This window comes from Theobroma cacao, chromosome 5, assembly GCF_053813885.1.
Source record: "Theobroma cacao isolate CCN51 chromosome 5, ASM5381388v1, whole genome shotgun sequence".
Taxonomy (NCBI): Eukaryota; Viridiplantae; Streptophyta; class Magnoliopsida; order Malvales; family Malvaceae; genus Theobroma; species Theobroma cacao.
In genome coordinates, this window is record NC_142643.1 from 41,799,028 (window position 1) to 41,811,198 (window position 12,171).

The 12,171-nt window shown below is 36.0% G+C and overlaps 2 protein-coding genes and 1 long non-coding RNA gene across 4 annotated transcripts; 2 read left to right on the forward strand and 1 right to left on the reverse strand.

Annotated features, from left to right (window-relative positions):
* Nucleotides 1-1,029: 1,029 nt before the first annotated feature.
* LOC18599726 (uncharacterized) lies at nt 1,030-2,676 on the reverse strand. Its single transcript, XR_016026254.1, has 2 exons — nt 1,950-2,676; nt 1,030-1,096 (listed from the first exon to the last, which is right to left on the reverse strand). It is a non-coding gene; the product is annotated as an uncharacterized LOC18599726 (long non-coding RNA).
* A 1,158-nt stretch (nt 2,677-3,834) lies between these two features.
* On the forward strand, nt 3,835-8,603 carry SIG2 (RNApolymerase sigma subunit 2). 2 transcript variants are annotated; one of them, XM_018122257.2, is made up of 7 exons: nt 3,835-4,191; nt 5,386-5,597; nt 6,130-6,735; nt 7,052-7,282; nt 7,425-7,565; nt 7,739-7,939; nt 8,060-8,603. In XM_018122257.2, the coding sequence occupies exons 1-7, from the start codon at nt 4,113-4,115 to the stop codon at nt 8,348-8,350; spliced, it is 1,761 nt and encodes a 586-aa protein (XP_017977746.2). In that variant the 5' UTR covers nt 3,835-4,112; the 3' UTR covers nt 8,351-8,603. The 2 variants fall into 2 exon arrangements, with proteins under 2 accessions (XP_017977746.2, XP_017977747.2); XM_018122258.2 differs by having other exon boundaries at nt 3,836-4,191; nt 5,386-5,576.
* A 692-nt stretch (nt 8,604-9,295) lies between these two features.
* Nucleotides 9,296-11,263, forward strand: LOC18599728 (classical AGP protein). Its single transcript, XM_018120622.2, has 5 exons — nt 9,296-9,478; nt 9,585-9,696; nt 10,534-10,605; nt 10,693-10,904; nt 10,994-11,263. Exons 1-5 carry the CDS (start codon nt 9,369-9,371, stop codon nt 11,100-11,102), a joined length of 615 nt encoding a protein of 204 aa, XP_017976111.2. The 5' UTR covers nt 9,296-9,368; the 3' UTR covers nt 11,103-11,263.
* The last annotated feature ends 908 nt before the right edge of the window (nt 11,264-12,171 follow it).

A 12,171-nucleotide genomic window follows, 5' to 3' on the forward strand; every position in this document is an offset into this window, starting at 1 on the left:
CATCACACAGTGACCCATTCATAGTTAAGCTGTTTAATTTGATTCGAAATACCTGAATCTGAAAGTCGGATTGGGGGAAGAGAGAAAGGCCTAAAGCTGTGAGCCTGGGGCAAAGGCCAGGACTAAAATGCACGCAACTTTACCTTGCCACGTAGACTCATAGAACATGGAAAGATTTAAAGAAATGCAACTGTATACAGTCTGAGCACATTTTTGCCAGTATTGGTACAGTTCGAACATCCTTAAAAGAAAAACCAGTGGAACATGTTTCCTTCTAGATCTCGCCAACCATTGCTATCATTCCAGCCACCCCCATCGGGTTTAAATAAATTATGGAGTTATTAGCCATGCAATGTCACAATCATCATACACCATTGAAAATCACTGACGACCATAGGCTATAGGAGACAAGAGCTCCCTCATCCCGACCATTACCGGTTGTCTGGAAACTGAAATGACCCAACTTCAAGAAACCTCTCTACTGAAAGGTCCACTGACCTGACCGGAATAGACTAAAAATTCAACAATCTGCATCCCATGTTAATTTGAACCTCAAATTAAGCCACATGCAAAAGCATGGCTCATTGCATGCGGAGCCAGTGATTTCACAAATGATTCTGCTTGCCTCATCCATATACAAGGCATCTTATAAGGGCTAACTATGAATGTGAAAGTCAACAATGATTTCCTCATAGTTGAACAATTAAACTACTAGTTGATCAAAGATCCAATTAGTATAAACAATAAAATTAAAATCAGAAAACCAAATTAAGATGCTACTTTTTCACTCTCTAGTCCCTACTAAATTTTTACACAAGCGTAGCTAGAACCTTTCCCAAGCCCACCCCAGCAAGTTCAGCTCTAAACACAAAATGCAAACATAAACATACATTGAAAAGAGTTAAGTTCAGAATGACAGGAGCTAGCTCATTCTTGGTTGGGAAACCCAAGGCCAAATACAACAATAGAGGCCAGTCAGTCTTCACAAAGTGGCGGGTTAACAATTTTCCAATCTCCAGGAAACCAATCTTTTCTTTTCCATCAAAAATGGCCTTAAGCTTCTCATCACAAAGATCTCCCTCTTGTTGCTGGGATTCTGCAGGCAAAAGTATCCATATATTTTAGGGTAATGATATTAGAGAAAAATTTTCCTCATAACAAAACATCAGAGTCACTCACATATGATATCTGAGCGAAATCTATTAAACATAAAATAGTAAAAACCAGCAACTTTAACATCATGAAAAGCAGCATATATGGCAATAACTGCTTAATTACATAGTCCAGCGGAAAAAGAAACACGATCATCCACATAAAAATTATGGGACTGGGTCAAAACAGGATTATCATTTCCTGCCTATGGGAAACACAAATGAGGACTGCATAAATTTGTTTTAGCCAAATTCAATAGACATAACACATGCATGACGTTAGGAGGATCAAACACACAGTGCAGAGAGGCTTGTCAGTTTTACACCTGTTCTCAACCATTCTCCCATACTTGTCTTTCCTCATTCGTGATCTCTTTTCTACCAATAACAGTTAATCAGTAATAAGATGCCAATCAAATGCCCTGAAAAAGAACTAACTGTGTAGATCGTGTATAGTGAATGCACATGCAAAAGCATGGGAGAATATGTGAAAGAAGTAGGATTCTCCAGTGAAATCTATTTAGAAAGAATCAAGAGAAAAATGGGGGCAAAGAATGAAGATGCTGCCTAGGAGGGGCACATCTAAACAAGAAAGAGAAGGTGAAGAAAGAAATGAGGACGAATACGATGCAGAATATACTTTAGTATCAGATAAAAACTGATGTTAGAAAAAGGAGCAAAACTATTGGGCGTAAATGGTACTTTCCACTACATATGCACACACAAATTCTATCTGTTATACTAGCCCCCGAGTCTCTTTCGGACGAGGGTCATTAAGGGAGACAAGAAAATGAGCACCTATAAACCTTTCTGTTTCTCCAACCCTTTCTCTCTGCTGAAATTCAGGGAAGAACATCATGCCCTGCCCAAATACAACCTGCCATTAGACAACTCAAACACCAAAAACCTAAGGTACCTATTAGTACCTGTCAGGACAGTCTCATTAATCCAAAGGACAAAAAGTATTTCTCCTTTCAATTTGTTACCCTCCTCAAGGATCTAACACTAAATTGAAGGAAGTAGCAAGTCACCGTAAGAGACTAAGTCTGATTCTTAAATATTCTCACACAATTCCTTTTGCTTTGCCTTCCCCTAGTGCTTTCTAATATCCAACCAGTGAAGTAACCTCTTGAACTCTTTGGAAAAGGAATGAAGACATCATTTGCCAGAAGAAACAGGAAAGTTCTATTCCAGTTTTCCTCCCAAAATCCAAGCAAAACCATAGTGTGTGGAAAACGTGAAATATCTAAATTTTTTTTTCACTTTTTTTCCTTTCTCTCAAATTGGCCGCCAACGCTCCTTACACTGATTGGTTCTCTCGCAATCGAATCTAACTGTGGAATGCCAAATTCAACCAAATCTCCTCAAGAAAGCATAAGATCTTACCGCACACCCCAGATCTTGAGCTCCCCAAGGGAGCACCAAATCCTTTTATTGTGAGGAGCACAAACGATCTGGTGCTCCCCTGCGTAGTGCTGATCATACTCTCCAGGGGAGTGCCGTTAGCTACGCGGTGGTCGGTTGAAAGTATTTTTTTTTGCAAAAAAAATTAAAAATTAAAAATATAATTTACATAATAAAAAAATTTAAAATTAATAAAAAATAAAATTATTTTTAAATATTATCACCTAGTTAAATTAATAAAAATATTAATATTTGATTAATGATAGCATTTATGTGTTTAAAAAAAATATTCTTTTAGGATGAAATATTTATTTTTAAAATTAATAAATTCATGTATAATTATGATTAAAAATTAAAAAAATCAATATATTTTACTTAAAAAATTATTAGGGGTGGCTCGTAAATAAACATAAAAACAAAATATACAACTTCGACCTTACATTTCTTAATCCTTTTAGTGAATTTGTAACCAAATTCAGTAAATTATAACATAAAGTTGTAAATCTATAAATATTTTCTCATTGACAATCAATCGAATAGACTGAATTAATCAAATAAAAAAATTTGAAAAACAAAAAAGGTGAGGGGATATACCTGTTTGACCCAAATTCAATTAAGGTCCATCGGTTTTTCCAATGCATCGAGTATTCTTCAACCCTACTTTTTGGTATAAAGAAAATCTACAAATATCTTAACTCAAAATATCTTTTGTGTGAAAATAACATGTATTTATGTCTTACATGAAATATTAAAACTTTTAAAATATAAAAAAATATATTGTACTATACTTTTTGAATACAGCTGATTAATTCGTATCAAATTAAATGCTTTTCAAAAAAAATTGTATTATATTAAACACTTCATCTTTAGGAAATTTCCCCAATTTCTTTTGGACTCTTTCTCTTTTACCAAAAAAAAAATTCAACCAATTTCTACACTTATCATTGAACAATAAAAATTCAAAAAAACCAAGAATTTAGTTTTCATTTTGACAAATATATATAAACAATTAATTTTAGTATTTTTTTCAACACTTAGCATTACATAATACCGAATAAATAAACAAAAATCATAGATTTATAAGAGTCAAAGGATGAGACTTTTAATTTGAGAATATTATCTTGGATAGGAAAATCATAAATAGATTTCAATTAAATATATATATATTCTAGCTGGGGAGTATGGGGTAGAAAAGTGAAAAAGAAATAAACGCTAGTAGTAGTAAAAGCACACACTAAAATAAAGAAAAAGGCTTTGAGTTCGTTGTCTCTCTCTCATCCTCAGGCAATCCTTCTTCCCCTTATCCTCTTATTTATCACAATACACCCGTTACCCTCCTATTAAATTCTCTCCTTTTCTCTTCTCCTTCCTTATTTCCTTCACCTTGGCACTGCCTGGAGACTGATAAATAACACCATTTTCCTTTTTTCTCTTCTTTAAAGGATTTGTATCAATGGGCTGTAGAGAAGAAAATAGAATTTGACTTGTTTGCTGTCTTTTCTTTTGTTTAAGAATATCAGTTAGAAGCAGGAAGGGAAGTGTAGGGGAAAGGAGAGGATGTCCTGTTTGTTGCCACAGTTCAAGTGCCAACCTGACACTTTTTCTATCCAATTCAGAACTCACCACTCTCACCATTGTAAGTTTTCACACCCAGAAATGCCTTTGTTTGAATTAGAAGTGGAATGGGTAGTTGCTATATAATTATTTTGGTTAACTAGATTGAAGGTTAGAGACTTTATTCAATCAGAACTAAACTGGGTATGCTTTACTTTTTGTACTAGTTTTGAACTTGGTAAGTGTTACGACTCATAAATGCCTTTGTTCTCTATTAAAATTGAGATGGGTAGCTGTTTTGTTTTTCTACTGGATTGAAAGCTAGAGACTTTATTTAATCAGAAGTGAAATGGGTGTGCTTTGCTTTATGTGCTAGTTTTGAGTAGCACTCTCCACTGTTAGATTTATTTCAACCTGAATTTTAATGTCTGTGCTTTCTTTTTGGTCATAACTTCAATGCCTTCCATTCAATTACAACTATGAAGAGTGTGTTGTAGTCATCGGATGAATTTTTATTCTGGTTTGGTTGCATATGCCTTTTATTCTACCATAATTCGGATCAGTTTTTGCCAGATTTGTGTATTTTCAGTGCCATTCTATAGTAGGCACTTTTAATTTAACACAAGATTGAATTTAATGTGGCTATGGCACTTTTATAATAATTTAGGTTATAACAGCACCGCTTAATTTTTCTCTTAGTGGTATTCAATGAGAATTATCTACGTTCCTTTTGTTAATGCCTGGCGTAATGGACTAAGAGTATACTGTCTTCCTTATCATTTAAGGAATTAATTACCTTAATTTGACTCGTTTCATTAATTTGGCTTTAGCACTATACATGTGCATTTCCTTTGTGGCTAGTTTTAATTGCTGTTACTGGAATGGTTAAATACTTTTCTCCTAGGCAATGCAGTTGTGGCAATTTGACTAATCCTCCTAAGGTTAGTGGATTGATCTTTGTGGTCTTAGGTGCTTATCAATCATATGGTTGTGTTTCTCAGAAGAATATAAAATACATATACATGCTAGTTTGTCTTTTTGAGTGAATACTTCTGATGCCCCCTCCTGCATGCCTCCCCATTTCCCAGGGTAATGTGTGGGGCCCTGGATAATACTTTGTAGTTTGTAATGCTTTTCTTTGCTTAATTTATTAAATGTAAAGCAGCAAAGCTTCATTGACTTGTAATGTTTCTTGTGTACTCATTATCCTTATTGTTAATGGTATCATTTGTCATTATTTGTTTCTCTCTCATGATTTCTTGGCTGAAATCTGCAGCAAAACATAAAGAACATATATGTTTCCGGACACAGTGTGTTTTATCTACCACTTCATCATCAACGTCGACAATGGCAACTGCTGTGCTTGATGTAGAGAAGTTAAGGTTACCATCTTTTGAAGCTCATCCAAATTCCGTTGCAGTTGATAGACCATGGACATATATAGGGGCAACTGGTCCGCCCTCAGAGGTCAGTCTTCTTCGTTTGAGGGTATGAAGTTGAGAATTTCAGCAAAAAATTGTGGAGTATTTGCTATTGCTCTTCTGGACATGTTTTCTTCCTTCATCTAGTTCCTCACCTCTAGATACACTTATGAATCCTCTCTTGCATATGAAGATCATGCCATACAAAGAGCCTGTAAACGTCAAAGAATTGCATATTGGTTACAAGTGCATAAGTTTTCCTTTAGAAACATTTGAGGCTATTTTAATTCTGCTAATTCCATTTTCTTGGTCATTTTTTAAAATTGAGCTGAGTCATAATCTCTGGATCATAGGTCACTCCTACATCCTTCTTTTAACTTCTTCATTCGGGACAATTGTGCTACAGTTCTGAAGATCATTCTCAGTGCAATTGTCATACAGAACTTATCATTTGGCCCTATATTTAGAATCATAGTATCTCACTAAATAATCTCTTTGTCAAAGTCAAAATTTGGTACAGAATTTTGGTGCTTGTTATGAGGTTATATTATGATGTATGTGATACAATGACAATTGCACTGTCTTTGGTACATCTGCAGGCAAGCTTGGGAGCAACTTTAGCTACTGACAATCTTCTCACAAGTGATGAGGCTGTAATTGCTGCTGCTGCTGCTGAAGCAGTAGCTCTTGCACGAGCAGCTGTTAAGGTTGCAAAGGATGCTGCCTTGATGGCTGAGAACTACAATTATGCAAAAACAGAAATGAAATCTGGAGTCTCATTTGCAACTGATAGTTTCACATCCAAGTGGGCTTTGTTTACAGAAGCAGAGAGGGCTGGTATTATTGGAGATTCCCCCACAGATGAAAGTGAAATGGAAGAAGATGATTCTGAGCAAAACTCCACAACAGAATCTGATGAACTGGAGCCCACAAATGAAGAACTTGAACGCCTTGAGGAACAATTATCAAGAAGTATAGCAGTTAGGTCAAGGCGCCAAACTGAACGAAAAGCCAAAAGAACAAGAGCAGCAGAGAAGGCTGCTGCTAATGTTGTTTCTGTGAAGTCAGGTTCTACCAACAGAAAAAGGCGTGGTGCTTTACAAGATGTAGACTACTCTGATCCATTGCGTTACTTGAGAGGGACTACCAGTACTTCCAGGCTTCTTACTGCTAATGAAGAACTTGAGTTGTCAGAAGGAATACAGGTATGATGATTCAACTGGGATATTGGTAACCTAAGACTCTAGGGAGACAAGTTCCCTGTAATCACTTACTGTTACCCTAGAGATATTTATTGAGATGATGCTATAAATGCCTCGCCGAGATTTCTGAATGTTAGCTTGTCTGCTGTGTGCTTGTATTATCTGGCATCATAGGCCATCAATGTTTTAATGGGCTCATTTAAATGGTTTGAAAGACAGTTGTCATGCTCATTGCATTTTGAACTATGATTGGATATGTACTTCGACTTTCTTCTTTGTTTTGTAAGTTTCTAATTTCTGCTCTTATTACTGACTTCAGGACCTACTGAAACTGGAAAGGCTCCAGAAGGAGCTTGCAGAGCGATGTGGAGGACAGCCAACCTTTGCACAGTGGGCTGCTGCTGCTGGAGTTGATCAGAAGACCCTGAGATCACGCTTAAATTATGGTGTACATTGCAAGGACAAAATGATCAAAAGCAACATACGGCTTGTTATTTCAATTGCAAAAAATTATCAGGGAGCTGGAATGAATCTCCCAGATCTTGTTCAGGTATTTGATCTCTTTCATGCTATTGAACTAATTGAGTTGTCGTGGGATGGAACTGTGAAAAAAAAAAAGAAAGAAAAGAAATAGCAAAAGAGTGGCTTTAGCTTAGGCTTTTAAGATCTGAATCTTGCTGATTCACTCACAGGAAGGATGCCGAGGCCTTGTAAGAGGTGCTGAGAAATTTGATGCTTCTAAAGGTTTCAAGTTCTCAACTTACGCTCACTGGTGGATTAAACAAGCTGTACGGAAGTCTCTCTCTGATCAGTCAAGGACAATTCGCTTGCCAGTAAGTTCAATAGTGTTCTTGCCCTAATGCATTGCAATTTGGAAGTGTCTATGATAAATAAAACACTACCAATTGCTGTCATGGTGGGTCAATGATTTTATGATAATTGTTGTTATTACTGAGGTAAATGTGTCAAATTTGAAAACTTTTTCAATTTTTTTTTGGCTTTGCAGTTTCACATGGTTGAGGCAACATATAGAGTGAAAGAGGCTAGAAAGCAGTTGTACAGTGAAAATGGAAGACACCCTGACAATGAAGAAGTTGCAGAGGCCACAGGGCTCTCCATGAAGAGGCTCACTGCCGTTCTACTCACGCCAAAGGCTCCCAGATCTCTTGATCAGAAGATTGGGATCAACCAAAATCTCAAACCTTCGGTCTGTCCTGTTTCTAGTCTGGCAGTTACTTTTTCTTTTTCCATCTTCATTTTTCCTGTGATCATTATCACATTTTAATTTTGTTTCATTTTCTGATGGGACTATGTTAATTTTGTCCAGGAAGTAATTGCAGATCCTGAAGCAGAAACAGCTGAAGATATGCTGATCAAGCAGTTCATGAGGAAAGATCTGGAGAAGGTGTTGGACAGTCTGAGTCAAAGAGAGAGGCAGGTCATAAGATGGAGGTTTGGAATGGAGGATGGAAGGATGAAAACTTTGCAAGAAATCGGTGAGTTAATGGGTGTAAGCAGAGAAAGAATCCGGCAAATCGAGTCATGTGCCTTCCGGAAGTTGAAGAACAAAAAGAGAACAAAACATTTGCAGCAATATTTGCTTTCATATGCCTCATAAAAATATCCAGGATTCAGATTACTGATGGACCTCCTAGCATGAATAGTTGAGGTTCAAAAGGCTTGTTTAAGAAATACTTATTCCTTTTTCATTAGCCAGCGATACAAATGTATCTTTCCTTTTAGGTGTACCTACAAATGGTTGTTCATAGAAAACAGAGAATTTTTTGAATGAAGCATTTCACATTTTTTTATGTACCAGAGACATATATTTCAGACACCCAAATGACAAACAACTTTTTTCCATTGCCAAAGTGTCACGTGAAGGTTTATATTTGATTCAATTTCTGGGTTTGTTCTCAATCATGCAAATCATTCAACACAAAATGAAAGTACTTCAGCAAAGTGCACACAAAAGGCTGATGCTTTACTGCTTCACTGATCTCTGATCAGAGACAAGTTGGTTAGGATTGTCTTGCCACTTTTGTCACATGACAGCGTATTGAAGAATATGGCTGATGTATCAAATCCTGAGTGAATGTTTTAGTAACACATATTGACATAAGGCGTAGATTATGCCACTTTAAGCATTAGTAAGCACCCAACCCAAGCCAAGCCAGTAGTAGAAAGGTCTCACTCCGCGATGTAACGCGTTGTATATCGAGATACAAGAATTATGAATTTTATATTGAACGTGTAATATAATAAAATTAAATATTTATATTATTTTTAATTATATTTTATGTAATAAATTTGTTATATTTGAGTACTCGAATATTTATTTTATTGATTATCTCTATTTACAGAGCATGATTCGAATATTTCTTTTTTAATTATAAAAAAAAATTTATCATACCCGATTAGTTAAAACGGACAACATATTTTGTAAGTTGACGTGTACCGTGACACGATAGCTGTGATGGTGGAGAAGGATGTAGAATTCTTTCTAAAACAGGAGCCTGACACGTCACAATAAATAAGCGACGCCTATAAATATATACATTCAACGCTTCCCATCCGAAACATCCTCGAGACAGCTGAAATCCTTCCATCAGAAAGCGCAAAGGGAAAGGGAAAAGATGGCCCTAAATCCTCAGCTCTTCCAAAATGGTATGCCGATTCCTTTCACCAACGAGATACTTGTTCTGGTTAGAGATGGCGTCGAGTTCGAGGTGGACAAGATCCCCGGGTACCCCTTTTTTGTTTTCTTTCTTCTTTTTAAATCTTTAATTTTCATTTTTAGGGTTTTAGCTAAGCTGCATGCCGTTTCAATTGATTTTGGTTTGTATTTTCAGATCGAACGGAGGTCGTGTTAAAGCACGGGGCGCAATTTACTTGTCCAATATACGGATGGTCTTTGTTGCAACTCACCCTGATGGGAATTTCTTTGCTTTTGATATGCCTCTGGTACGTCATCCTTCTTTTTGTTTTGAGTAAAATTTATGGGGCAGATAGGTAGATAGATAGATGCTTAAACCCTTAGTCAGGACCTATAATCTGCAGTTTCCCTACTCTCCTTGGGTAGAGGATTTGGATAATGTCAATGAGGGCTCACCGGTGCTCAAACCCAAGGCCCTTGTTGGCCTGAGCCAGAACCTTGCCTTCCTGCTACGGTTTGTATTTTATGTTCATTTTTTTTTATAGTGTGATCACCTTGAGGCTTTGCTTTTTCTATTTTTCTTCCTCAAGGTTGTTGCGTTTGTCTCTGGCTACCTCTTTCGTTGTTTACCCTTTCTTGTTGAAATTTCCTTCTGGTTTCAATCATTAGCTAGCAATCATGGCATATGCGCCTTACATTTGCTTGTTTGTATAACATACCTCCTGGTATCCAATTGCTAGAGCTTCCAGTTTATATGTTTGAATACTGATATTGAATGACTTATTGCAGGGGTCTAAAAATATATCCCCTTGTTTTAGTACTTAATAACAGGTGGAAAAGTAATTGTTAACAATGATTCAGTGTGGCTTTGCATAATATATCACCCCTAATTTTTAGCATAAGTCCCTTTGGTCTTGGCATTCTCTTTCTAGAACTGTGATTTAATCATTCGTTGTGTTCATTCTCCAATGATTGCTGTATCAACGGTAAAAATAAGTGAGCTTATGATCCTTTAGCTGGCATTCATTGCTGCTGTTGCAACTATACTTATGCCTTTTCTGTCAATCTTTTGGATAGAGTATCTTTGCCAGATTGTCCTACATATTGAGGCTGATTTGTATATTTATTCATCCTCCTTTATGCAGCTTTATGTGCATGATGAAAAATTTAACCAACCGATATTTCACTGCAACAATATTTCTGGTCATGTGGAGCCTGTAAGTAAAATAGAAAAACACTTTCTGCCGTTAATTCTTGGCAGGTTTTGAATGATTCCTTAATGTCTCAATTTTACCAAATTCTAGGTGGTTCCGGAAAATGAGCATAGAGCTCTCTACTCCACTCATTCATTCAAAATTTTGTTCAAGGAAGGTGGCTGTGGCACCTTTGTTCCACTTTTCTTAAACTTGATATCCTCAGTTAGACAATATAATCAACAAGTAAATCCTGGACCAGAACCTCGTATGGATCCTTTACAAGCAGCACAAACTCCTGTTGATGAAATGATGAGACATGCGTAAGTGACATAGTTAGCAACCACATATAATATTATCACCGGATTCTTAAGTGGCTTATTAGTAAACGGTTCTCTCTGTGTTTTTGCAGATATATTGACCCTAATGATCCAACAAGAATCTTTTTACAACAGCCTGATACACAGTCTCAGTTAAGGCGGCGCACGTACCAATCCCAACCGGTTGAAGGCTCAATGTGATTTTGATCTTAGCTTATAAGATCATATTGTTAAGAAACTAAAGTGCTGTTAATGTGTTGTGTAATTAAGTGCTGCATAATGGCATGACATAATGCTACTGTTTCATTTTGTCTTTTGTCCATTGTCTTTACCAAAATGAGTGAATAGCAGTTACTTGTTTATATGCGTTTCATGTTACTTTGTTGGAGCCATGGCACAGCTATTCTTGCATTTTAATTTGTTTGTTTTAAAGGGAAAAAGAAATGAACGAAGGAAAAGGGTAGTACAGACTACAGAGTGAGGAAGTGGCAGGAGTGTGAAGTTAGAGACAGGTGGAGGAAAAGGGACTAGTGAGCAATTAGTTGAAAATAATAGGGGGCTCAATCTGGTAATCTATAATCATAAGGGGCTAGGATGAAAAAATTATAAGAACAAAAGAAATTCACCAGAGGTCACTCAAGTTAGACCTTCTTTCCATTTTTGTCACCTTTAATTGTAATCTATCTCAAGCGAGTCATTGAAGTTTATTTTGGACATTATGATTTGTTTCTTATTTATAGTCTCTCTCCATTTTCAAATTTATTTTGGACGTTACAATTTGTTTCGCTGTGTGCACAAGTTCAAAGAAATATAGCGATTGCCTCTAATGTTATCATGTCTTTAGATGAATGTAACCATCCTTTGTTCATCAATATATCTGTAAGTTGCAATATAGCAAGTGATTTCATCCTAAACATTCTATAACATTCACCCAGAGTTTTTAAAGTTTTACATATCTAATTCCATTCATCAGAATAATTGAATCTATTTCCTTATTTCATGAAGTATTCATATAATATACAATTACACTAGTAACTCCTCCATAAATGTTTGGATAATACCTAGCACATTTTCTCCATTACAACTTATAATGATGCTTTGACTTCATTATAAGACATTTGCTTGACAATATCAACATAGATAAGTAAAAATCCAAATATATCAACTAAAAATACAAATATTATTTCTAACAAATCAAATAATACAAATAACAATTCAAATACATATAATATGGATAATAGTAAATTTTTTTAAACACCAATTCAATTAC

What these genes read in the sequence shown, in the direction of transcription:
- SIG2 (XM_018122257.2), top strand. Translation starts at nt 4,113, where the DNA reads ATGTCCTGTTTGTTGCCACAGTTCAAGTGCCAACCTGACACTTTTTCT. An exon ending in TCAGTCTTCTTCGTTTGAGG is followed by an intron (nt 5,598 to 6,129) that starts GTATGAAGTTGA and finishes GTACATCTGCAG; the next exon opens with GCAAGCTTGGGAGCAACTTT. An exon ending in ATCTCCCAGATCTTGTTCAG is followed by an intron (nt 7,283 to 7,424) that starts GTATTTGATCTC and finishes ATTCACTCACAG; the next exon opens with GAAGGATGCCGAGGCCTTGT.
- LOC18599728 (XM_018120622.2), top strand. Translation starts at nt 9,369, where the DNA reads ATGGCCCTAAATCCTCAGCTCTTCCAAAATGGTATGCCGATTCCTTTC. An exon ending in GAGGTGGACAAGATCCCCGG is followed by an intron (nt 9,479 to 9,584) that starts GTACCCCTTTTT and finishes TTGTATTTTCAG; the next exon opens with ATCGAACGGAGGTCGTGTTA. An exon ending in TTTCTGGTCATGTGGAGCCT is followed by an intron (nt 10,606 to 10,692) that starts GTAAGTAAAATA and finishes ACCAAATTCTAG; the next exon opens with GTGGTTCCGGAAAATGAGCA.